A 21,059-nucleotide genomic window follows, 5' to 3' on the forward strand; every position below is an offset into this window, starting at 1 on the left:
AGAGACAATAAACACTGCCGTTTTCAAAAAAAAAATATCACAATCCAATAACTATCCAATCCCACGTGAATCCACGCAAATGGAAAACGTCAGTTCAGCGCAGGCCGGGGCCGGCTCATTCACGCTGCTGTGAGCTACTAGTATTAGTATAACCCCCCCCCCCCCCTAACCCCCCCCCCCCTCCTCCCGATGTTAACAGCCAGTACAGCGCTGGACAACAAGCCAGGAAGTCAGATTGCTTCAGTTTAGTAAAGCCCACATTTTAAAAGCCTGCCTCTCTGTCTCTCAGCTCAGGAATCTGAGTCGAGATGCACTAGGCCACTGACACTAAAAGATCATTAGTGGGTTTAAGGCCCGTCGTCGTTTAATCTGTGGATAAACGTGCCTCAGGGTGATTAAGCTCTATTGTTCAGTCGCTGCTGATCGTACAGGACGGATGTTAATCCCTGGTATATACAGACAATCGTAATGTTTTAAAATGTGTTATGTTGTGGTTACATGACGTAAGACATAACATATAATATATCACATAGACTTCTGTAGCTCAGAAACTCATGGATGGATTATAACATTTATTATGTCTGTTATCACCCTCCATATATCACATTCTGTCTGTTATCACCCTCCATATATCACATTATGTCTGTTATCACCCTCCATATATCACATTATGTCTGTTATCACCTCTATCACATTATGTCTGTTATCACCCTCCATATATCACATTATGTCTGTTATCACCCTCCATATATCACATTATGTCTGTTATCACCCTCCATATATCACATTATGTCTGTTATCACCCTCCATATATCACATTCTGTCTGTTATCACCCTCCATATATCACATTATGTCTGTTATCACCCTCCATATATCACATTATGTCTGTTATCACCCTCCATATATCACATTCTGTCTGTTATCACCCTCCATATATCACATTATGTCTGTTATCACCCTCCATATATCACATTATGTCTGTTATCACCCTCCATATATCACATTATGTCTGTTATCACCCTCCATATATCACATTCTGTCTGTTATCATCCTCCATAATCACATTATGTCTGTTATCACCCTCCATATATCCCATATGTCTGATCACCCTCCAATATACATTATGTCTGTTATCACCCCCAATATCACATTCTGTCTGTTATCATCCTCCATAATCACATTATGTCTGTTATCACCCTCCATATATCACATTCTGTCTGTTATCACCCTCCATATATCACATTATGTCTTATCACCCTCCATATATCACATTATGTCTGTATCACCTCATATATACTAGTCTGTATCACCCTCCATATATCACATTATGTCTGTTATCACCCTCCATATATCACATTATGTCTGTTATCACCCTCCATATATCACATTATGTCTTATCACCCTCCATATATCACATTATGTCTGTTATCACCCTCCATATATCACATTATGTCTGTTATCACCCTCCATATAGCACAATATGTCTGTTATCACCCTCCATATATCACATTATGTCTGTTATCACCCTCCATAATCACATTATGTCTGTTATCACCCTCCATATATACATTAGTCTGTTATCACCCCCATATATCACATTATGTCTGTTATCACCCTCCATATATCACATTATGTCTGTTATCCTCCATATATCACATTAGTCTGTTTACACCCTCCATATTCACATTATGTCTGTTATCACCCTCCATATATCACATTATGTTGTTATCACCCTCCATATATCACATTATGTCTTATCACCCTCCATATATCACATTATGTCTGTTATCACCCTCCATATATCACATTATGTCTTATCACCCTCCATATATCACATTCTGTCTGTTATCACCCTCCATATACACATTATGTCTGTTATCACCCTCCATATAGCACATTATGTCTGTTATCACCCTCCATATATCACATTATGTCTGTTATCACCCTCCATATATCACATTCTGTCTGTTATCACCCTCCATTATCACATTATGTTGTTCACCATATATCACATTATGTCTGTTATCACCCTCCATATATCCCATTATGTCTGTTATCACCCTCCATATATCACATTATGTCTGTTTATACTAGTCTTAACCCTCCATATATCACATTATGTCTGTTATCACCCTCCATAATCACATTATGTCTGTTATACCCCATATATCACATTCTGTTTGTTATCACCCTCCATATATCACATTATGTCTGTTATCACCCTCCATATATACATATGTCTGTTATCACCCTCCAATATACACATATGTCTGTTATCACCCTCCATATATCACATTATGTCTGTTATCATCCTCCATAATCACATTATGTATGTTATCACCCTCCATATATCACATTATGTCTGTTATCACCCTCCATATATTACATTATGTCTGTTATCACCCTCCATATATTACATTATGTCTGTTATCACCCTCCATATATCACATTAGTTCTGTTATCACCCTCCATATATCACATTATGTCTGTTATCACCTCCAATATCACATTATGTCTGTTATCACCTCCCATATACACATTATGTGCTTATCACCCTCCACCATATATCACATTATGTCTGTTATCACCCTCCATATATCACATATGTCTGTTATCACCCTCCATATAGCACATTATGTCTGTTATCACCCTCCATATATCACATTATGTCTGTTATCACCCTCCATATAGCACATTATGTCTGTTATCACCCTCCATATATTACATTGTCTGTTATCACCCTCCATAATATCAATTATGTCTTATCACCTCCATATATCACATTATGTCTGTTATCACCCTCCCATATATCACATTGTCTGTTATCACCCTCCATATCACATATGTTCGTTATCACCCTCCATATATCACTTATGTCTGTATCACCCTCCATATATCACATTATGTCTGTTATCACCCCTCATATCACATATGTCTGTATCACCCTCCCCATATACACATTATTTGTTATCACCCTCATAAACATTAGTCTGTTTCACCCTCCATATATACATAGTTGTTCACCCTCCAATATACACATTATGTCTGTTATCACCCTCCATATATCACATTATGTCTGTTATCACCCTCCATATATCACATTATGTCTGTTATCACCCTCCATATAGCACAATGCTCCTGCGGTTTGAGTACATGACATGGCTGTAGCATCCAGGCCCCAGCTTCAGGAAGCCTCTCATAGTAGTTGTTGATCTAGGATCAGTTTAGCTATCCAGATCATAATGAGTAAGATGGCTCCGCTGTAGTATTCTGTGACTAGACAGATATGAAGGTTGGGAGACGGGGAATTGTCTTTCTCTTTCCTGGAACCCCAGCAGCTTTACATCGTGTTAATACGAGCTCAGCAGACACCTGAGGCATCAGGTGAAAGGTAACACACAGCTTGTCCTCAATCCCCCACCTCAGCGCGCACACACACGCACGCACGCACGCGCACACACACACACACACACCAGCCCTGATCAAATCAGCTGTAACAGTGGGTGGTGAGTGAGAGGAGGGTTACGGGGGCGGAGCTGTGTTGCCGTAGCAGCCCTCTCTTCCTCTAAACAGATGTTGGTTACATGTGTTTTTCTCACTCAGCCACTTTCCTTCCGGTGTTTTCTGGAAGCAGCTTGCATTGTGGTCTATCCACAGTGGGTTTCTATCTGATTGTCTCTGCCATCTAGTCAGCCAGCCAGCCGTCTAGTCAGCCAGTCAGCCAGCAAACCAGCCAGCCAGCCATCTAGTCAGCCAGCAAACCAGCCAGCCAGCCATCTAGTCAGCCAGTCAGCCAGCAAACCAGCCAGCCAGCCATCTAGTCAGCCAGCAAACCAGCCAGTCGTCTAGTCAGCCAGTCAGCCAGCAAACCAGCCAGCCAGCCGTCTAGTCAGCCAGCCAGTCAGCCAGACAACCAGCCAGCCAGCCATCTAGTCAGCTAGTAAGCCAGCAAACCAACCAGTCAGTCAGCCAGCCAGTCAGCCAGCAAACCAGCCAGTAATCTAGTCAGCCAGCAAACCAGCCAGTCAGCCATCTAGTCAGCCAGTCAGCCAGCCAGGCTGCCATCTAGTCAGCCAGCAAACCTGTCAGTCAGCCATCTAGTCAGCCAGTCAGCCAGCCAGCCTGCCATCTAGTCAGCCAGCAAACCTGCCAGTCAGCCATCTAGTCAGCCAGTCAGCCAGCCAGCCTGCCATCTAGTCAGCCAGCAAACCTGCCAGTCAGCCATCTAGTCAGCCAGCAAACCTGCCAGTCAGCCATCTAGTCAGCCAGTCAGCCAGCCAGCCTGCAATCTAGTCAGCCAGCAAACCAGCCAGCCAGCCATCTTGTCTGCCAGTCAGCCAGCAAACCAGCCAGCTAGCCAGCCAGCCAGCCAGCCATTCAGCCAGTCAGATGTGTGCTGACTAGACACCCATGAGCCCCGGGTGTTGTACTGTCACAGTACACCATGTTTTTGTTTGTTCTCACCTTGTGACCCTTTGATGACCTCACCCAGTAATGGCCCAGCGGTGGTTTTGATTTCCGATATTATCCACAGAACCGAGATCAGACCTGACCGTTGATGGCTCCTAATTTGGCATATAGGGTGTTTTTTTTCTCATCAACCCCTAAAACAAATGTCCATTAATTATAATCCACATAATAAGGACCATTTCATATTGCTGAAGGATTATTTTCCTGCTACCTCTATGTACTTTAATTATAAGAACGTGGTGTAGCCTGGTAGTAGAAGGTTCTGGTAGTGATGAAGCCTGCAGGCTGGTAGTAGACGGTTCTGACAGTGATGTAGCCTGCAGCCTGGTAGTAGAAGGTTCTGGTAGTGATGAAGCCTGCAGGCTGGTAGTAGAAGGTTCTGGTAGTGATGTAGCCTGCAGGCTGGTAGTAGACGGTTCTGACAGTGATGTAGCCTGCAGGCTGGTAGTAGACGGTTCTGGTAGTGATGTAGCCTGCTGGCTGGTAGTAGACTGTTCTGGCAGTGATGTAGCCTGCTGGCTGGTAGTAGACGGTTCTGGTAGTGATGTAGCCTGCTGGCTGGTAGTAGACGGTTCTGGTAGTGATGTAGCCTGCTGGCTGGTAGTAGACGGTTCTGGTAGTGATGTAGCCTGCTGGCTGGTAGTAGACGGTTCTGGCAGTGATGTAGCCTGCTGGCTGGTAGTAGACGGTTCTGACAGTGATGTAGCCTGCAGGCTGGTAGTAGACGGTTCTGGTAGTGATGTAGCCTGCAGGCTGGTAGTAGACGGTTCTGACAGTGATGTAGCCTGCAGGCTGGTAGTAGACGGTTCTGGTAGTGATGTAGCCTGCTGGCTGGTAGTAGACGGTTCTGACAGTGATGTAGCCTGCAGGCTGGTGTAATAGCCAGAAGGTCAAACAGTAGACCTCATTAACTCTGAGGGAATCTACACATTGGACGTGCAAATCTCTCCTGTCCTCCGCCATGTCATGCCATTCCTCTGCAGACAGACAGACAGACAGACAGACAGACAGACAGACAGACAGGCAGGCAGGCAGGCAGGCAGGCAGGCAGGCAGGCAGGCAGGCAGGCAGGCAGGCAGGCAGGCTGGCTGGCTGGCTGGCTGGCCCTGGGTTTCTCTGGGTCCCTAGGACACACAGTAAGGCATATTAGTGACTATGCAACAAGCTGTAACTCTACAACGAATGACACATTTAAAGCGTTTCATTCCAAACAGCTATATATCAAAAAATGTTGTATGTATGTTCAGGCTGAAGCTCAGTGCCCACTGTTTCTGGCTTTTACAGGCACCTGCTCAGTGCCCACTGTTTCTGGCTTTTACAGGCACCTGCTCAGTGCCCACTGTTTCTGGCTTTTACAGGCACCTCGGAGGTGTATGTTCAGGCTGAGGCTCAGAGTCAGAAGAATACTCATCAGCGATGTCATGATTCATGTCTTCCATCCGAGATGGTTTCCATTCAGATCTTGTAGCATCGCTAACACAGCAGGGTTGTCCATATCGTCTTTTGTCTTCTTGCCATTGTAGATTACACACTCTCACTGTCTACTCCAAGTAGACTGATACGACTGTTGGGATTAGGTGGACTGATATAGGGTATTGTCTGGAGGACTGAGTTGTGCCTGATTTTTAAACAAGCGACAATGACTAAATACACAAGAAGAAGAAGAGTTTAAGTTGCAGTTGTTTTTATTTTATCGTTTAGCGTCTCTGGCGTTCTAGTCCACAAGCCCGTCCAGGTAAGAGGGTGGATAAAAATGGCGATCACCTGTAGTCTCTTGCGTCCGCGGCAGCGTGGCCTTGCTGACAGACTCGCTGAGTAACTCTCCTTCGCAGTCTGTGGAAGGCGAGCGCAACACAAGTGGGAGAGTCAGCTTCAGCCTGCACTCGTGTGCCAGTCAGTCGATTAGGCAATGCCTTGTAGGTGTGCTGACTAGTAATCGTGTGCAGGTGTGATGGGTGAGCAGAGCTGTGGTGAGGTCTTCAGCCGGGCCTGGTGAAGGTAGTGCAGCCTTCTACAGTGCTGAACTGAGTCCCACTGTCCACTATGCTGCAGGCAGTGCCACTGTCCACTATTCTGCAGCCAGTGCCACTGTCCACTATGCTGCAGGCAGTGCCACTGGCCACTATGCTGCAGGCAGTGCCACTGTCCACTATTCTGCAGCCAGTGCCACTGTCCACTATGCTGCAGCCAGTGCCACTGTCCACTATTCTGCAGCCAGTGCCACTTTCCACTATGCTGCAGGCAGTGCCACTGTACATTATGCTGCAGGCAGTGCCACTGTACATTATGCTGCAGGCAGTGCCACTCTCCACTATTCTGCAGCCAGTGCCACTGTCCACTATTCTGCAGCCAGTGCCACTGTCCACTATGCTGCAGGCAGTGCCACTGTACATTATGCTGCAGGCAGTGCCACTGTACATTATGCTGCAGGCAGTGCCACTCTCCACTATTCTGCAGCCAGTGCCACTGTCCACTATGCTGCAGGCAGTGCGACTGTCCACTATGCTGCAGCCAGTGCCACTGTACATTATGCTGCAGGCAGTGCCACTGTCCACTATGCTGCAGGCAGTGTCACTGTACATTATGCTGCAGGCAGTGCCACTGTCCACTATGCTGCAGGCAGTGCCACTGTACATTATGCTGCAGGCAGTGCCACTGTCCACTATGCTGCAGGCAGTGTCACTGTCCACTATTCTGCAGCCAGTGCCACTGTCCACTATGCTGCAGGCAGTGCCACTGTCCACTATTCTGCAGCCAGTGCCACTGTCCACTATTCTGCAGGCAGTGCCACTGTCCACTATGCTGCAGACAGTGCCACTGCCACTATTCTGCAGCCAGTGCCACTGTCCACCTATGCTGCAGCAGTGTCACTGTCCACTATATGCAGCCAGTGCCACTGTCCACTATGCTGCAGGCAGTGCCACTGTACATTATGCTGCAGGCAGTGCCACTGTACATTATGCTGCAGGCAGTGCCACTGTCCACTATGCTGCAGGCAGTGTCAATGTCCACTATTCTGCAGCCAGTGCCACTGTCCACTATGCTGCAGCCAGTGTCACTGTCCACTATTCTGCAGGCAGTGCCACTGTCCACTATGCTGCAGCCAGTGCCACTGTCCACTATGCTGCAGGCAGTGCCACTGTACATTATGCTGCAGGCAGTGCCACTCTCCACTATTCTGCAGCCAGTGCCACTGTCCACTATGCTGCAGGCAGTGCGACTGTCCACTATGCTGCAGCCAGTGCCACTGTCCACTATGCTGCAGGCAGTGCCACTGTACATTATGCTGCAGGCAGTGCCGCTGTCCACTATGCTGCAGCCAGTGTCACTGTCCACTATTCTGCAGCCAGTGCCACTGTCCACTATGCTGCAGGCAGTGCGACTGTCCACTATGCTGCAGCCAGTGCCACTGTCCACTATGCTGCAGGCAGTGTCACTGTCCACTATTCTGCAGCCAGTGCCACTGTCCACTATGCTGCAGCCAGTGTCACTGTCCACTATTCTGCAGCCAGTGCCACTGTCCACTATGCTGCAGCCAGTGCCACTGTCCACTATGCTGCAGCCAGTGCCACTGTACATTATGCTGCAGGCAGTGTCAATGTCCACTATTCTGCAGCCAGTGCCACTGTCCACTATGCTGCAGCCAGTGCCACTGTACATTATGCTGCAGGCAGTGCCACTGTACATTATGCTGTAGGCAGTGCCACTGTCCACTATGCTGCAGCCAGTGTCACTGTCCACTATTCTGCAGCCAGTGCCACTGTCCACTATGCTGCAGCCAGTGCCACTGTCCACTATTCTGCAGCTAGTGCCACTGTCCACTATGCTGCAGGCAGTGCCACTGTCCACTATGCTGCAGGCAGTGCCACTGTCCACTATGCTGCAGGCAGTGCGACTGTCCACTATGCTGCAGCCAGTGCCACTGTCCACTATGCTGCAGCCAGTGCCACTGTCCACTATTCTGCAGCTAGTGCCACTGTCCACTATGCTGCAGGCAGTGCCACTGTACATTATGCTGCAGGCAGTGCCACTGTCCACTATGCTGCAGGCAGTGTCATGTCCACTATTCTGCAGCCAGTGCCACTGTCCACTATGCTGCAGCCAGTGTCACTGTCCACTATTCTGCAGCCAGTCCACGTCCACTATGCTGCAGGCAGTGCCACTGTACATTATGCTGCAGCCAGTGCCACTGTCCACTATGCTGCAGCCAGTGCCACTGTCCACTATTCTGCAGCCAGTGCCACTGTCCACTATGCTGCAGGCAGTGCCACTGTCCACTATGCTGCAGCCAGTGCCACTGTCCACTATTCTGCAGCCAGTGCCACTGTCCACTATGCTGCAGACAGTCCCACTGTCCACTATGCTGCAGCCAGTCCCACTGTCCACTATGCTGCAGCCAGTCCCACTGTCCACTATGCTGCAGCCAGTGCCACTGTCCACTATGCTGCAGCCAGTCCCACTGTCCACTATGCTGCAGCCAGTGCCACTGTCCACATGCGCAGGCAGTGCCTAGCCGTATGCTGCAGCCAGTGCCACTGTCCACTATTCTGCAGCTAGTGCCACTGTCCACTATGCTGCAGGCAGTGCCACTGTACATTATGCTGCAGGCAGTGCCACTGTCCACTATGCTGCAGGCAGTGTCACTGTCCACTATTCTGCAGCCAGTGCCACTGTCCACTATGCTGCAGCCAGTGTCACTGTCCACTATTCTGCAGCCAGTGCCACTGTCCACTATGCTGCAGGCCGTGCCACTGTACATTATGCTGCAGGCAGTGCCACTGTACATTATGCTGCAGTCAGTGCCACTGTCCACTATTCTGCAGCCAGTCCCACTGTCCACTATGCTGCAGGCAGTGCACTGTCCACTATGCTGCAGCAGTGCCACTGTCCATATTCTGCAGCCAGGTCCACTGTCCACTATGCTGCAGACAGTCCCACTGTCCACTATGCTGCAGGCAGTGCCACTGTCCACTATTCTGCAGGCAGTTGCCACTGTCCACTATGCTGCAGCCAGGCCACTGTCCACTATGCTGCGAGCAGTGCCACTGTACATTATGCTGCAGCAGTGCACGTACATTATGCGCAGGCAGTGCCACTCTCCACTATTCTGCAGCCAGTGCCACTGTCCACTATGCTGCAGGCAGTGCGACTGTCCACTATGCTGCAGCCAGTGCCACTGTCCACTATGCTGCAGCCAGTGCCACTGTACATTATGCTGCAGGCAGTGCCACTGTACATTATGCTGCAGGCAGTGCCGCTGTCCACTATGCTGCAGCCAGTGTCACTGTCACTATTCTGCAGCCAGTGCCACTGTCCACTATGTGCAGGCAGTGCGACTGTCCACTATGCTGCAGCCAGTGCCACTGTCCACTATGCTGCAGCGCAGTGTCACTGTCCCATATTCTGCAGCCAGTGCCACTGTCCACTAGCTGCAGCCCGTGTCACTGTCACTATTCTGCAGGCAGTGCCACTGTCCACTATGCTGCAGCCAGTGCACTGTCCAATATGCTGCAGCCAGGCCACTGTACATTATGCTGCAGGCAGTGTCAATGTCCACATTCTGCAGCCAGTGCCACTGTCCACTATGCTGCAGCCAGTGCCACTGTCCACTATGCTGCAGGCAGTGCCACTGTACATTATGCTGCAGGCAGTGCCACTGTACATTATGCTGTAGGCAGTGCCACTGTCCACTATGCTGCAGCCAGTGTCACTGTCCACTATTCTGCAGCCAGTGCCACTGTCCACTATGCTGCAGCCAGTGCCACTGTCCACTATTCTGCAGCTAGTGCCACTCTCCACTATGCTGCAGGCAGTGCCACTGTCCACTATGCTGCAGGCAGTGCCACTGCCCCTATGCTGCAGGCAGGCGCACTGTCCACTATGCTGCAGCCAGTGCCACTGTCCACTATGCTGCAGCCAGTGCCACTGTCACTATTCGCAGCTAGTGCCATGTCCACTATGCGCAGCAGTGCCACTGTACATTATGCTGCAGGCAGTGCCACTGTCCACTATGCTGCAGGCAGTGTCACTGTCCACTATTCTGCAGCCAGTGCCACTGTCCACTATGCTGCAGCCAGTGTCACTGTCCACTATTCTGCAGCCAGTGCCACTGTCCACTATGCTGCAGGCAGTGCCACTGTACATTATGCTGCAGGCAGTGCCACTGTACATTATGCTGCAGGCAGTGCCACTGTCCACTATTCTGCAGCCAGTGCCACTGTCCACTATGCTGCAGGCAGTGCCACTGTCCACTATGCTGCAGCCAGTGCCACTGTCCACTATTCTGCAGCCAGTGCCACTGTCCACTATGCTGCAGACAGTCCCACTGTCCACTATGCTGCAGCCAGTCCCACTGTCCACTATGCTGCAGCCAGTCCCACTGTCCACTATGCTGCAGCCAGTGCCACTGTCCACTATGCTGCAGCCAGTCCCATGTCCACTATGCTGCAGCCATCCCTGTCCACTATGCTGAGGCAGTGCACCCCTGTCCACTATGCTGCAGGCAGTGCCCCTGTCCACTATGCTGCAGGCAGTCCCACTGTCCACTATGCTGCAGCCAGTCCCACTGTCCACTATGCTGCAGCCAGTGCCACTGTCCACTATGCTGCAGCCAGTCCCACTGTCCACTATGCTGCAGCCAGTCCCACTGTCCACTATGCTGCAGGCAGTCCCACTGTCCACTATGCTGCAGGCAGTCCCACTGTCCACTATGCTGCAGCCAGTGCCCCTGTCCACTATGCTGCAGGCAGTGCCACTGTCCACTATGCTGCAGGCAGTGTCACTGTCCACTATGCTGCAGCCAGTGCCCCTGTCCACTATGCTGCAGGCAGTCCCACTGTCCACTATGATGCAGGCAGTCCCACTGTCCACTATGATGCAGGCAGTCCCACTGTCCACTATGCTGCAGGCAGTCCCACTGTCCACTATGCTGCAGCCAGTGCCACTGTCCACTATGCTGCAGCCACTGCCACTATGTTGCAGGCAGTGCCACTCGCACTGTCCACTATGCTGCAGGCAGTGCCACTGTCCACTATTCTGCAGCCAGTGCCACTGTCCACTATTCTGCAGCCAGTGCCACTGTCCACTATGCTGCAGCCAGTGCCACTGTCCACTATGCTGCAGGCAGTGCCACTGTCCACTATTCTGCAGGCAGTGCCACTGTCCACTATGCTGCAGCCAGTTCCACTGTCCACTATGTTGCAGGCAGTGCCACTGTCCACTATGCTGCAGGCAGTGCCACTGTCCACTATGCTGCACCCAGTGCCACTGTCCACTATTCTGCAGCCAGTGCCACTGTCCACTATTCTGCAGCCAGTGCCACTGTCCATTATGATGCAGGCAGTGCCACTGTCCACTATGCTGCAGCCAGTGCCACTGTCCACTATGCTGCAGCCAGTGCCACTGTCCACTATGCTGCAGCCAGTGCCACTCTCCACTATGCTGCAGCCAGTGCCACTGTCCACTATGCTGCAGCCAGTGCCACTGTCCACTATGCTGCAGCCAGTGCCACTGTCCACTATGCTGCAGCCAGTGCCACTGTCCACTATGCTGCAGCCAGTGCCACTGTCCACTATGCTGCAGCCAGTGCCACTGTCCACTATGCTGCAGCCAGTGCCACTGTCCACTATGCTGCAGGCAGTGCCACTGTCCACTATTCTGCAGCCAGTGCACTGTCCACTATCTGCAGCCAGTGCCACTGTCCACTATGCTGCAGCCAGTGCCACTGTCCACTATGCTGCAGGCAGTGCCTCTGTCCACTATTCTGCAGGCAGTGCCACTGTCCACTATGCTGCAGCCAGTGCCACTGTCCACTATGCTGCAGGCAGTGCCACTGTCCACTATGCTGCAGGCAGTGCCACTGTCCACTATTCTGCAGGCAGTGCCACTGTCCACTATGCTGCAGCCAGTGCCACTGTCCACTATGCTGCAGGCAGTGCCACTGTCCACTATGCTGCAGGCAGTGCCACTGTCCACTATTCTGCAGCCAGTGCCACTGTCCACTATTCTGCAGGCAGTGCCACTGTCCACTATGCTGCAGGCAGTGCCACTGTCCACTATGCTGCAGGCAGTGCCACTGTCCACTATTCTGCAGGCAGTGCCACTGTCCACTATGCTGCAGCCAGTGCCACTGTCCACTATGCTGCAGGCAGTGCCACTGTCCACTATGCTGCAGCCAGTGTCACTGTCCACTATGCTGCAGGCAGTGCCACTGTCCACTATTCTGCAGCCAGTGTCACTGTCCACTATGCTGCAGCCAGTGCCACTGTCCACTATGCTGCAGCCAGTGTCACTGTCCACTATGCTGCAGCCAGTGCCACTGTCCACTATGCTGCAGGCAGTGCCACTGTCCACTATGCTGCAGCCAGTGTCACTGTCCACTATGCTGCAGGCAGTGCCACTGTCCACTATTCTGCAGCCAGTGCCACTGTCCACTATGCTGCAGCCAGTGCCACTGTCCACTATGCTGCAGCCAGTGTCACTGTCCACTATGCTGCAGGCAGTGCCACTGTCCACTATGCTGCAGCCAGTGCCACTGTCCACTATGCTGCAGCCAGTGCCACTGTCCACTATGCTGCAGCCAGTGTCACTGTCCACTATGCTGCAGGCAGTGCCACTGTCCACTATTCTGCAGCCAGTGCCACTGTCCATGGTGCTGACGTGAGCCCACCTGTTCTTCTGTGCTGAGGTGGGTGTCTCTGTCCATGGTGCTGACGTGAGCCCACCTGTTCTTCTGTGCTGAGGTGGGTGTCTCTGTCCATGGTGCTGACGTGAGCCCACCTGTTCTTCTGTGCTGAGGTGGGTGTCTCTGTCCACGCCGCTCACGGTGTCACTGGTACACTACATGACCAGAAGTATGTGGACACCTGAATATCGAACATCTCATTCCAAAATCATGGTATTAATATGGAGTTGGTCCCCCTTTGCTGCTATAAACAGCCTTCACTCTTCTGGGAAGGCTTTCCACTAGATGTTGTAACATTGCTGCTATAACAGCCTCCACTCTTCTGGGAAGGCTTTCCACTAGATGTTGGTCCTTTGCTGCTATAACAGCCTCCACTCTTCTGGGAAGGCTTTCCACTAGATGTTGGTCCTTTGCTGCTATAACAGCCTCCACTCTTCTGGGAAGGCTTTCCACTAGATGTTGGAACATTGCTGCGGGGACTTCCTTCCATTCAGCCACAAGAGCATTTGTGAGGTCGGGCACTGATGTTGGGCGATTAGGCCTGGCTCGCAGTCGGCGTTCCAATTAATTCGCCAAAACCCAGATTCGTACGTCAGACTGCCAGATGGTGAAGTGTGATTGATCACTGCATAGAACGCGTTTCCACTGCTAAAGAGTCCAATGGCGGCTAGCTTTACACCACTCCAGCCGACTCTTGGCATTGCGCACGGTGATCTTAGGCTTGTGTGTGGCTGCTCGGCCATGGAAAACCCATTTCATGAAGCTCCCGACGAACAGTTCTTGTGCTGAAGTTTCTTACAGAGGCAGTTTGGAACTCGGTAGTGAGTGTTGCAACCGAGGACAGACGATTTTTACGCACTCGGTGGTCCCGTTCTGTGAGCTTGTGTGGCCTACCACTTCGCGGCTGAGCCGTTGTTGCTCCTAGACGTTTTCACTTCACAATAAACAGCACTTACAGTTGACCGGGGTAGTTGACCGGGGCAGTTGACCGGGTCAGCTCTAGCAGAGTAGATATTTTACGAACTGACTTGTTGGAAAAGTGGGATCCTATGACGGTGCCACGTTGAAAGTCACTGAGCTCTTCAGTAAGGCCATTCTACTGCCAATGTTTGTCTATGGAGATTGCATGGCTGTGTATTCATTGTTATACACCTGTCAGCAACAGGTGTGGCTGAAATAGCCGAATCCACTAATTTGAACGGGTATCCACATACTTTTTGCATCACTCGCTTTCTCTCTCTTTTCAACTCACCCATTCTCCCCCTTTCTCCCCCATCCTACTTTACTTAGTTTATTTATTCTGTTAAATGTGTGAAATTAGTTTCGGTATAATTTAGGTTAAGTTTTGAGGCAATCTTCTGGGGGATTTTGAACTGGGCGCCTTCAACTGTCGGGAGAAGGAGGGGCAACAAGTGAAAACCATTCAAATAATGACACCCCCTCCTAAAACTGGTTCTGACTCCAGTTCTGTTTGTGATATTACGATTCTAACAACGACAGTGTGTTATATAGACTTATTTAGTAAAAATCAAGGATGATGGGCGGGGGGCATGACTTTAAAAAATGTCAGAGTAATAAATAAAATAAAATAAATTAATGAGCCAATCCAAATGACTGCTTTTAGCGGTTCTAGTGTGAACACTGCTAATCAAAATCAAATCAAATGTATTTATATATCCCTTCGTACGTCAGCTGATATCTCAAAGTGCTGTACAGAAACCCTAAAACCCCCAAACAGCAAGCGATGCGGGTGTAGAAGCACGGCATAATCTAAGCCACACATCAAACCAAGGGGATTAAATCCTCCCATTAGGAGAACCTTGTTTCCGACATTAAACGTGTTCCCTATCTGTTCTGTGGGCGCCCTGCCGTTTAAACCACCCTGTTAAGGCTTCCCTGCATGCTTCATGATTGTTTCACTGTTTTTATTCCGCTATTAAACGGCAATAATGTCAGCTAGTGAGATCTAGTTGCTGGAGAGACGTTTATGTGATATTTCTAAGTTCAGTAAAGTGTAATACAACAGCACTAGCCGGTGTGCCTGGCTCCTACTACCATACCCCGTTCAAAGGCACTTAAATCTGGTGTCTGGCCCGTTCACCCTCTGAATGGCACACATACACAATCCCATGTCTCAATTGTCACAAGGCTTAAAAATCCTTCTTTAACCCGTCTCCTCCCCCTTCATCTACACTGATTGAAGTGGATTTAACAGGTGACATCAATAAGGGATCGTAGCTTTCACCTGGATTCACCTGGTTCGGTCTATGTCATGGAAAGAGCAGGTGTTCCTAATGTTTTGTACACTCAGTGGTTATGACTGTGGTAAAGTGACTGTGGCAAACTGTGTGTATGAACCGCTATGTACCTGTGTTGTGTTGCAGGCTCCCAGCAGTGCCAGGCCTGAGGAAGAGCTGGAGCGTCTCACCAAGAAGATGCTTTATGACATGGAAAACCCTCCGGCTGAGGAGTACTTTGGTAAGACCAAACTTTATTGTCCATAGTACAGTAGTCATATCATTACCTATGGTGATCGTCTTTATAGGGTCACTCCACAAAAATAGTGCTTTTTGGTCTGTTTGATATTTTCAGTAGATATATTAAATTAAGTCTAATTTATTAATATAGACCACATGGAGAATTCAATAAGTCACGTGTTTTATATGACTTGCTAAAGTGCTTAAAGTCAGCATTTTGACATGTCCCTCCGTGCTCCCTGTAGGAAGATTTGAACCCACTAAATGTCTGTAAAGACCTAGTTATTTTGTTGCTTTGACAAAGTCAGTTCGGAACATTATCATTTATTCCATGTGATTAATGATTCATTTATTTAATGTGATTAGTGATTCATTTATTTAATGTGATTAGTGATTCATTTATTCCATGTGATTAATGATTCATTTATTCCATGTGATTAACGAGATTAACGAATCATTTATTTCATGTGATTAATGATTAATTTATTTCACGCGATTAACGATTCATCTATTTCACGTGATTAATGATTCATTTATTTTATGTGATTAAATCAAATCAAATGTATTTATATAGCCCTTCTTACATCAGCTGCTATCTCAAAGTGCTGTACAGAAACCCAGCCTAAAACCCCAAACAGCAAGCAATGCAGGTGTAGAAGCATGGTGGCTAGGAAAAACTCCCTAGAAAGGCCAAAACCTAGGAAGAAACCTAGAGAGGAACCAGGCTATGAGGGGTGGCCAGTCCTCTTCTGGCTGTGCCAGGTGGAGATTATAACAGAACATGGCCAAGATGTTCAAATGTTCATAAATGACCAGCAGGGTCAAATAATAATAATCACAGTAGTTGTCGAGGGTGCAGCAAGTCAGCACCTCAGGAGTAAATGTCAGTTGGCTTTTCATAGCCGATCATTAAGAGTATCTCTACCGCTCCTGCGGTCTCTAGAGAGTTGAAAACAGCAGGTCTGGGACAGGTAGCACGTCCGGTGGACAGGTCAGGGTTCCATAGCCACAGGCCGAACAGTTGAAACTGGAGCAGCAGCACGGCCAGGTGGACTGGGAACAGCAATTAGTCATCATGCCAGGTAGTCCTGAGGCATGGTCCTAGGGCTCAGGTCCTCCGAGAGAGAGAAAGAAAGAGAGAATTAGAGAGAGCATACTTAAATTCACACAGGACACCGGATAAGACAGGAGAAGTACTCCAGATATAACAGACTGACCCTAGCCCCCCGACACATAAACTACTGCAGCATAAATATTGGAGGCTGAGACAGGAGGGGTCAGGAGACACTGTGGCCCCATCCGATGATACCCCCGGACAGGGCCAAACAGGCAGGATATAACCCCACCCACTTTGCCAAAGCATAGCCCCCACACCACTAGAGGGATATCTTCAACCACCAACTTACCATCCTGAGACAAGGCCGAGTATAGCCCACAAAGATATCCGCCACGGCACAACCCAAGGGGGGGCGCCAACCCAGACAGGAAGATCACGTCAGTGACTCAACCCACTCAAGTGAGGCACCCCTCCTAGGGACGGCATGAAAGAGCACCAGTAAGCCAGTGACTCGGCCTCTGTAATAGGGTTAGAGGCAGAGAATCCCAGTGGAGAGAGGGGAACCGGCCAGGCAGAGACAGCAAGGGCGGTTCGTTGCTCCAGAGCCTTTCCGTTCACCTTCACACTCCTGGGCCAGACTACACTCAATCATATGACCTACTGAAGAGATGAGTCTTCAGTAAAGACTTAAAGGTTGAGACCAAGTCTGCGTCTCTCACATGGGTAGGCAGACCATTCCATAAAAATTGAACTCTATAGGAGAAAGCCCTGCCTCCAGCTGTTTGCTTAGAAATTCTAGGGACAGTTAGGAGGCCTGCGTCTTGTGACCGTAGCGTACGTGTAGGTATGTACGGCAGGACCAAATTGGAAAGAGAGGTAGGAGCAAGCCCATGTAATGCTTTGTAGGTTAGCAGTAAAACCTTGAAATCATTAATGATTCATTTATTTCATGCGCTTAGCGATTCATTTATTTAATGTGATGAATGATTTATTTATTTCATGTGATTAGTGATTTGTTTATTTAATGAGATTAATGATTAATTTATTTCACAATTTCACAATTCATGATTTATTTATTTAATGTGATTAGTGATTTATTTATTTAATGATATTAATGATTAATTTATTTCACAATTCATGATTCATTTATTTAATGTGATTAATGGTGCATTTATTTCTTGTGATTAGTGATTCATTTATTTAATGTGATTAGTGATTCATTTAATGTGATTAGTGATTCATTTATTTCCTGCGATTAGCGATTCATTTATTTAATGTGATCAGTGATTCCTGTTACGACCCTGTTACGGTCAACCCTGTTACGGTCAACCCTGTTACCGCCAACCCTGTTACCGTCCACCCTGTTAGGTCCACCCTGTTAGGTCCACCCTGTTAGGTCCACCCTGTTTGGTCCACCCTGTTACCGTCCACCCTGTTAGGTCAACCCTGTTACCGTCCACCCTGTTAGGTCAACCCTGTTACGGTCCACCCTGTTAGGTCCACCCTGTTACCGTCCACCCTGTTAGGTCAACCCTGTTACCGTCCACCCTGTTAGGTCAACCCTGTTACCACCCACCCTGTTACCGTCCACCCTGTTAGGTCAACCCTGTTACGGTCCACCCTGTTACGGCCCACCCTGTTACGGCCCACCCTGTTACCGCCCACTCTGTTACCGTCCACCCTGTTACCGCCCACTCTGTTACCGCCCACCCTGTTACCGTCAACCCTGTTACCGTCCACCCTGTTACCGTCCACCTTGTTACCGTCCACCCTGTTACCGTCCACCCTGTTACCGTCCACCCTGTTACCGTCCACCTTGTTACCGTCCACCCTGTTACCGTCCACCTTGTTACCGTCCACCCTGTTACCGTCCACCTTGTTACCGTCCACCCTGTTACCGTCCACCCTGTTAGGTCCACCCTGTTAGGTCCACCCTGTTTGGTCCACCCTTTTACGGTCAACCATGTTACGGTCCACCCTGTTACCGTCCACCCTGTTACCGTCCACCCTGTTACCGTCCACCCTGTTACCGTCCACCCTGTTACCGTCCACCCTGTTAGGTCCACCCTGTTAGGTCCACCCTGTTTGGTCCACCCTTTTACGGTCAACCATGTTACGGTCCACCCTGTTACCGTCCACCCTGTTACCGTCCACCCTGTTACCGTCCACCCTGTTAGGTCCACCCTGTTAGGTCCACCCTGTTTGGTCCACCCTTTTACGGTCAACCATGTTACGGTCCACCCTGTTACCGTCCACCCTGTTAGGTCAACCCTGTTACGGTCCACCCTGTTACGGCCCACCCTGTTACGGCCCACCCTGTTACCGCCCACTCTGTTACCGTCCACCCTGTTACCGCCCACTCTGTTACCGTCCACCTTGTTACCGTCAACCATGTTACCGCCCACCCTGTTACCGTCCACCCTGTTACCGTCCACCCTGTTACCGTCCACCTTGTTACCGTCCACCCTGTTACCGTCCACCCTGTTAGGTCCACCCTGTTACGGTCATCCCTGTTACGGACCACCCTGTTACCGTCCACCCTGTTAGGTCCACCCTGTTAGGTCCACCCTGTTTGGTCCACCCTTTTACGGTCAACCATGTTACGGTCCACCCTGTTACCGTCCACCCTGTTACCGTCCACCCTGTTACCGTCCACCCTGTTACCGTCCACCCTGTTACCGTCCACCCTGTTACCGTCCACCCTGTTAGGTCCACCCTGTTAGGTCCACCCTGTTTGGTCCACCCTTTTACGGTCAACCATGTTACGGTCCACCCTGTTACCGTCCACCCTGTTACCGTCCACCCTGTTACCGTCCACCCTGTTAGGTCCACCCTGTTAGGTCCACCCTGTTTGGTCCACCCTTTTACGGTCAACCATGTTACGGTCCACCCTGTTACCGTCCACCCTGTTAGGTCCACCCTGTTTGGTCCACCCTTTTACGGTCAACCCTGTTACGGTCCACCCTGTTACCGTCCACCCTGTTATGGTCAACCCTGTTACGGTCCACCCTGTTACGGTCCACCCTGTTACCGTCCACCCTGTTACCGTCCACCCTGTTACGGTCCACCCTGTTACGGTCCACCCTGTTACCGTCCACCCTGTTATGGTCAACCCTGTTACGGTCCACCCTGTTACGGTCCACCCTGTTACCGTCCACCCTGTTACCGTCCACCCTGTTAGGTCAACCCTGTTACGGTCCACCCTGTTACGGTCCACCCTGTTACGGTCCACCCTGTTACGGTCCACCCTGTTACCGTCCACCCTGTTACCGTCCACCCTGTTAGGTCCACCCTGTTTGGTCCACCCTTTTACGGTCAACCCTGTTACGGTCCACCCTGTTACCGTCCACCCTGTTACCGTCCACCCTGTTATGGTCAACCCTGTTACGGTCATCCCTGTTACGGTCCACCCTGTTACCGTCCACCCTGTTAGGTCCACCCTGTTACGGTCCACCCTGTTACCGTCCACCCTGTTACCGTCCACCCTGTTACGGTCCACCCTGTTACCGTCCACCCTGTTACGTCCACCCTGTTACGGTCCACCCTGTTACGGTCCACCCTGTTACGGTCCACCCTGTTACGGTCCACCCTGTTACGGTCCACCCTGTTACGGTCCACCCTGTTACGGTCAACCCTGTTACGGTCCACCCTGTTAGGTCAACCCTGTTACGGTCCACCCTGTTACCGTCCACCCTGTTAGGTCAACCCTGTTACCGTCCACCCTGTTAGGTCCACCCTGTTACGGTCAACCCTGTTACGGTCCACCCTGTTACGGTCAACCCTGTTACCGTCCACCCTGTTAGGTCAATCCTGTTACGGTCAACCCTGTTAGGTCCACCCTGTTAGGTCAACCCTGTTACGGTCCACCCTGTTACCGTCCACCCTGTTAGGTCAACCCTGTTACCGTCCACCCTATTATGGTCAACCCTGTTACGGTCCACCCTGTTACCGTCCACCCTGTTACCGTCCACCCTGTTACGTCCACCCTGTTACCGTCCACCCTGTTATGGTCAACCCTGTTACGGTCCACCCTGTTACGGTCCACCCTGTTACGGTCCACCCTGTTAGGTCAACCCTGTTACCGTCCACCCTGTTACGGTCATCCCTGTTACGGACCACCCTGTTACCGTCCACCCTGTTATGGTCAACCCTGTTACGGTCAACCCTGTTACGGTCCACCCTGTTACCGTCCACCCTGTTACGGTCAACCCTGTTACGGTCAACCCTGTTACCGTCCACCCTGTTACGGTCAACCCTGTTACGGTCCACCCTGTTACGGTCAACCCTGTTACGGTCCACCCTGTTACGGTCAACCCTGTTACCGTCCACCCTGTTACGGTCAACCCTGTTACGGTCCACCCTGTTACCGTC

General features: G+C 50.2%; 1 protein-coding gene across 1 annotated transcript in view; it reads left to right on the plus strand.

Moving 5' to 3' along the window:
- The window catches only part of LOC120054371 (lipoma-preferred partner homolog), a 109,616-nt gene that overhangs the window by 37,223 nt on the left and 51,334 nt on the right, over nt 1-21,059 (plus strand). Inside the window, exon 6 of the mRNA XM_039001781.1 lies at nt 15,539-15,632. Coding sequence (XP_038857709.1) covers nt 15,539-15,632 — 94 coding nt within the window. The remainder of the gene's footprint in view (nt 1-15,538; nt 15,633-21,059) is intronic.

The sequence above is a fragment of the Salvelinus namaycush genome, chromosome 10, assembly GCF_016432855.1.
Source record: "Salvelinus namaycush isolate Seneca chromosome 10, SaNama_1.0, whole genome shotgun sequence".
In the NCBI taxonomy this organism is placed as follows: domain Eukaryota; kingdom Metazoa; phylum Chordata; class Actinopteri; order Salmoniformes; family Salmonidae; genus Salvelinus; species Salvelinus namaycush.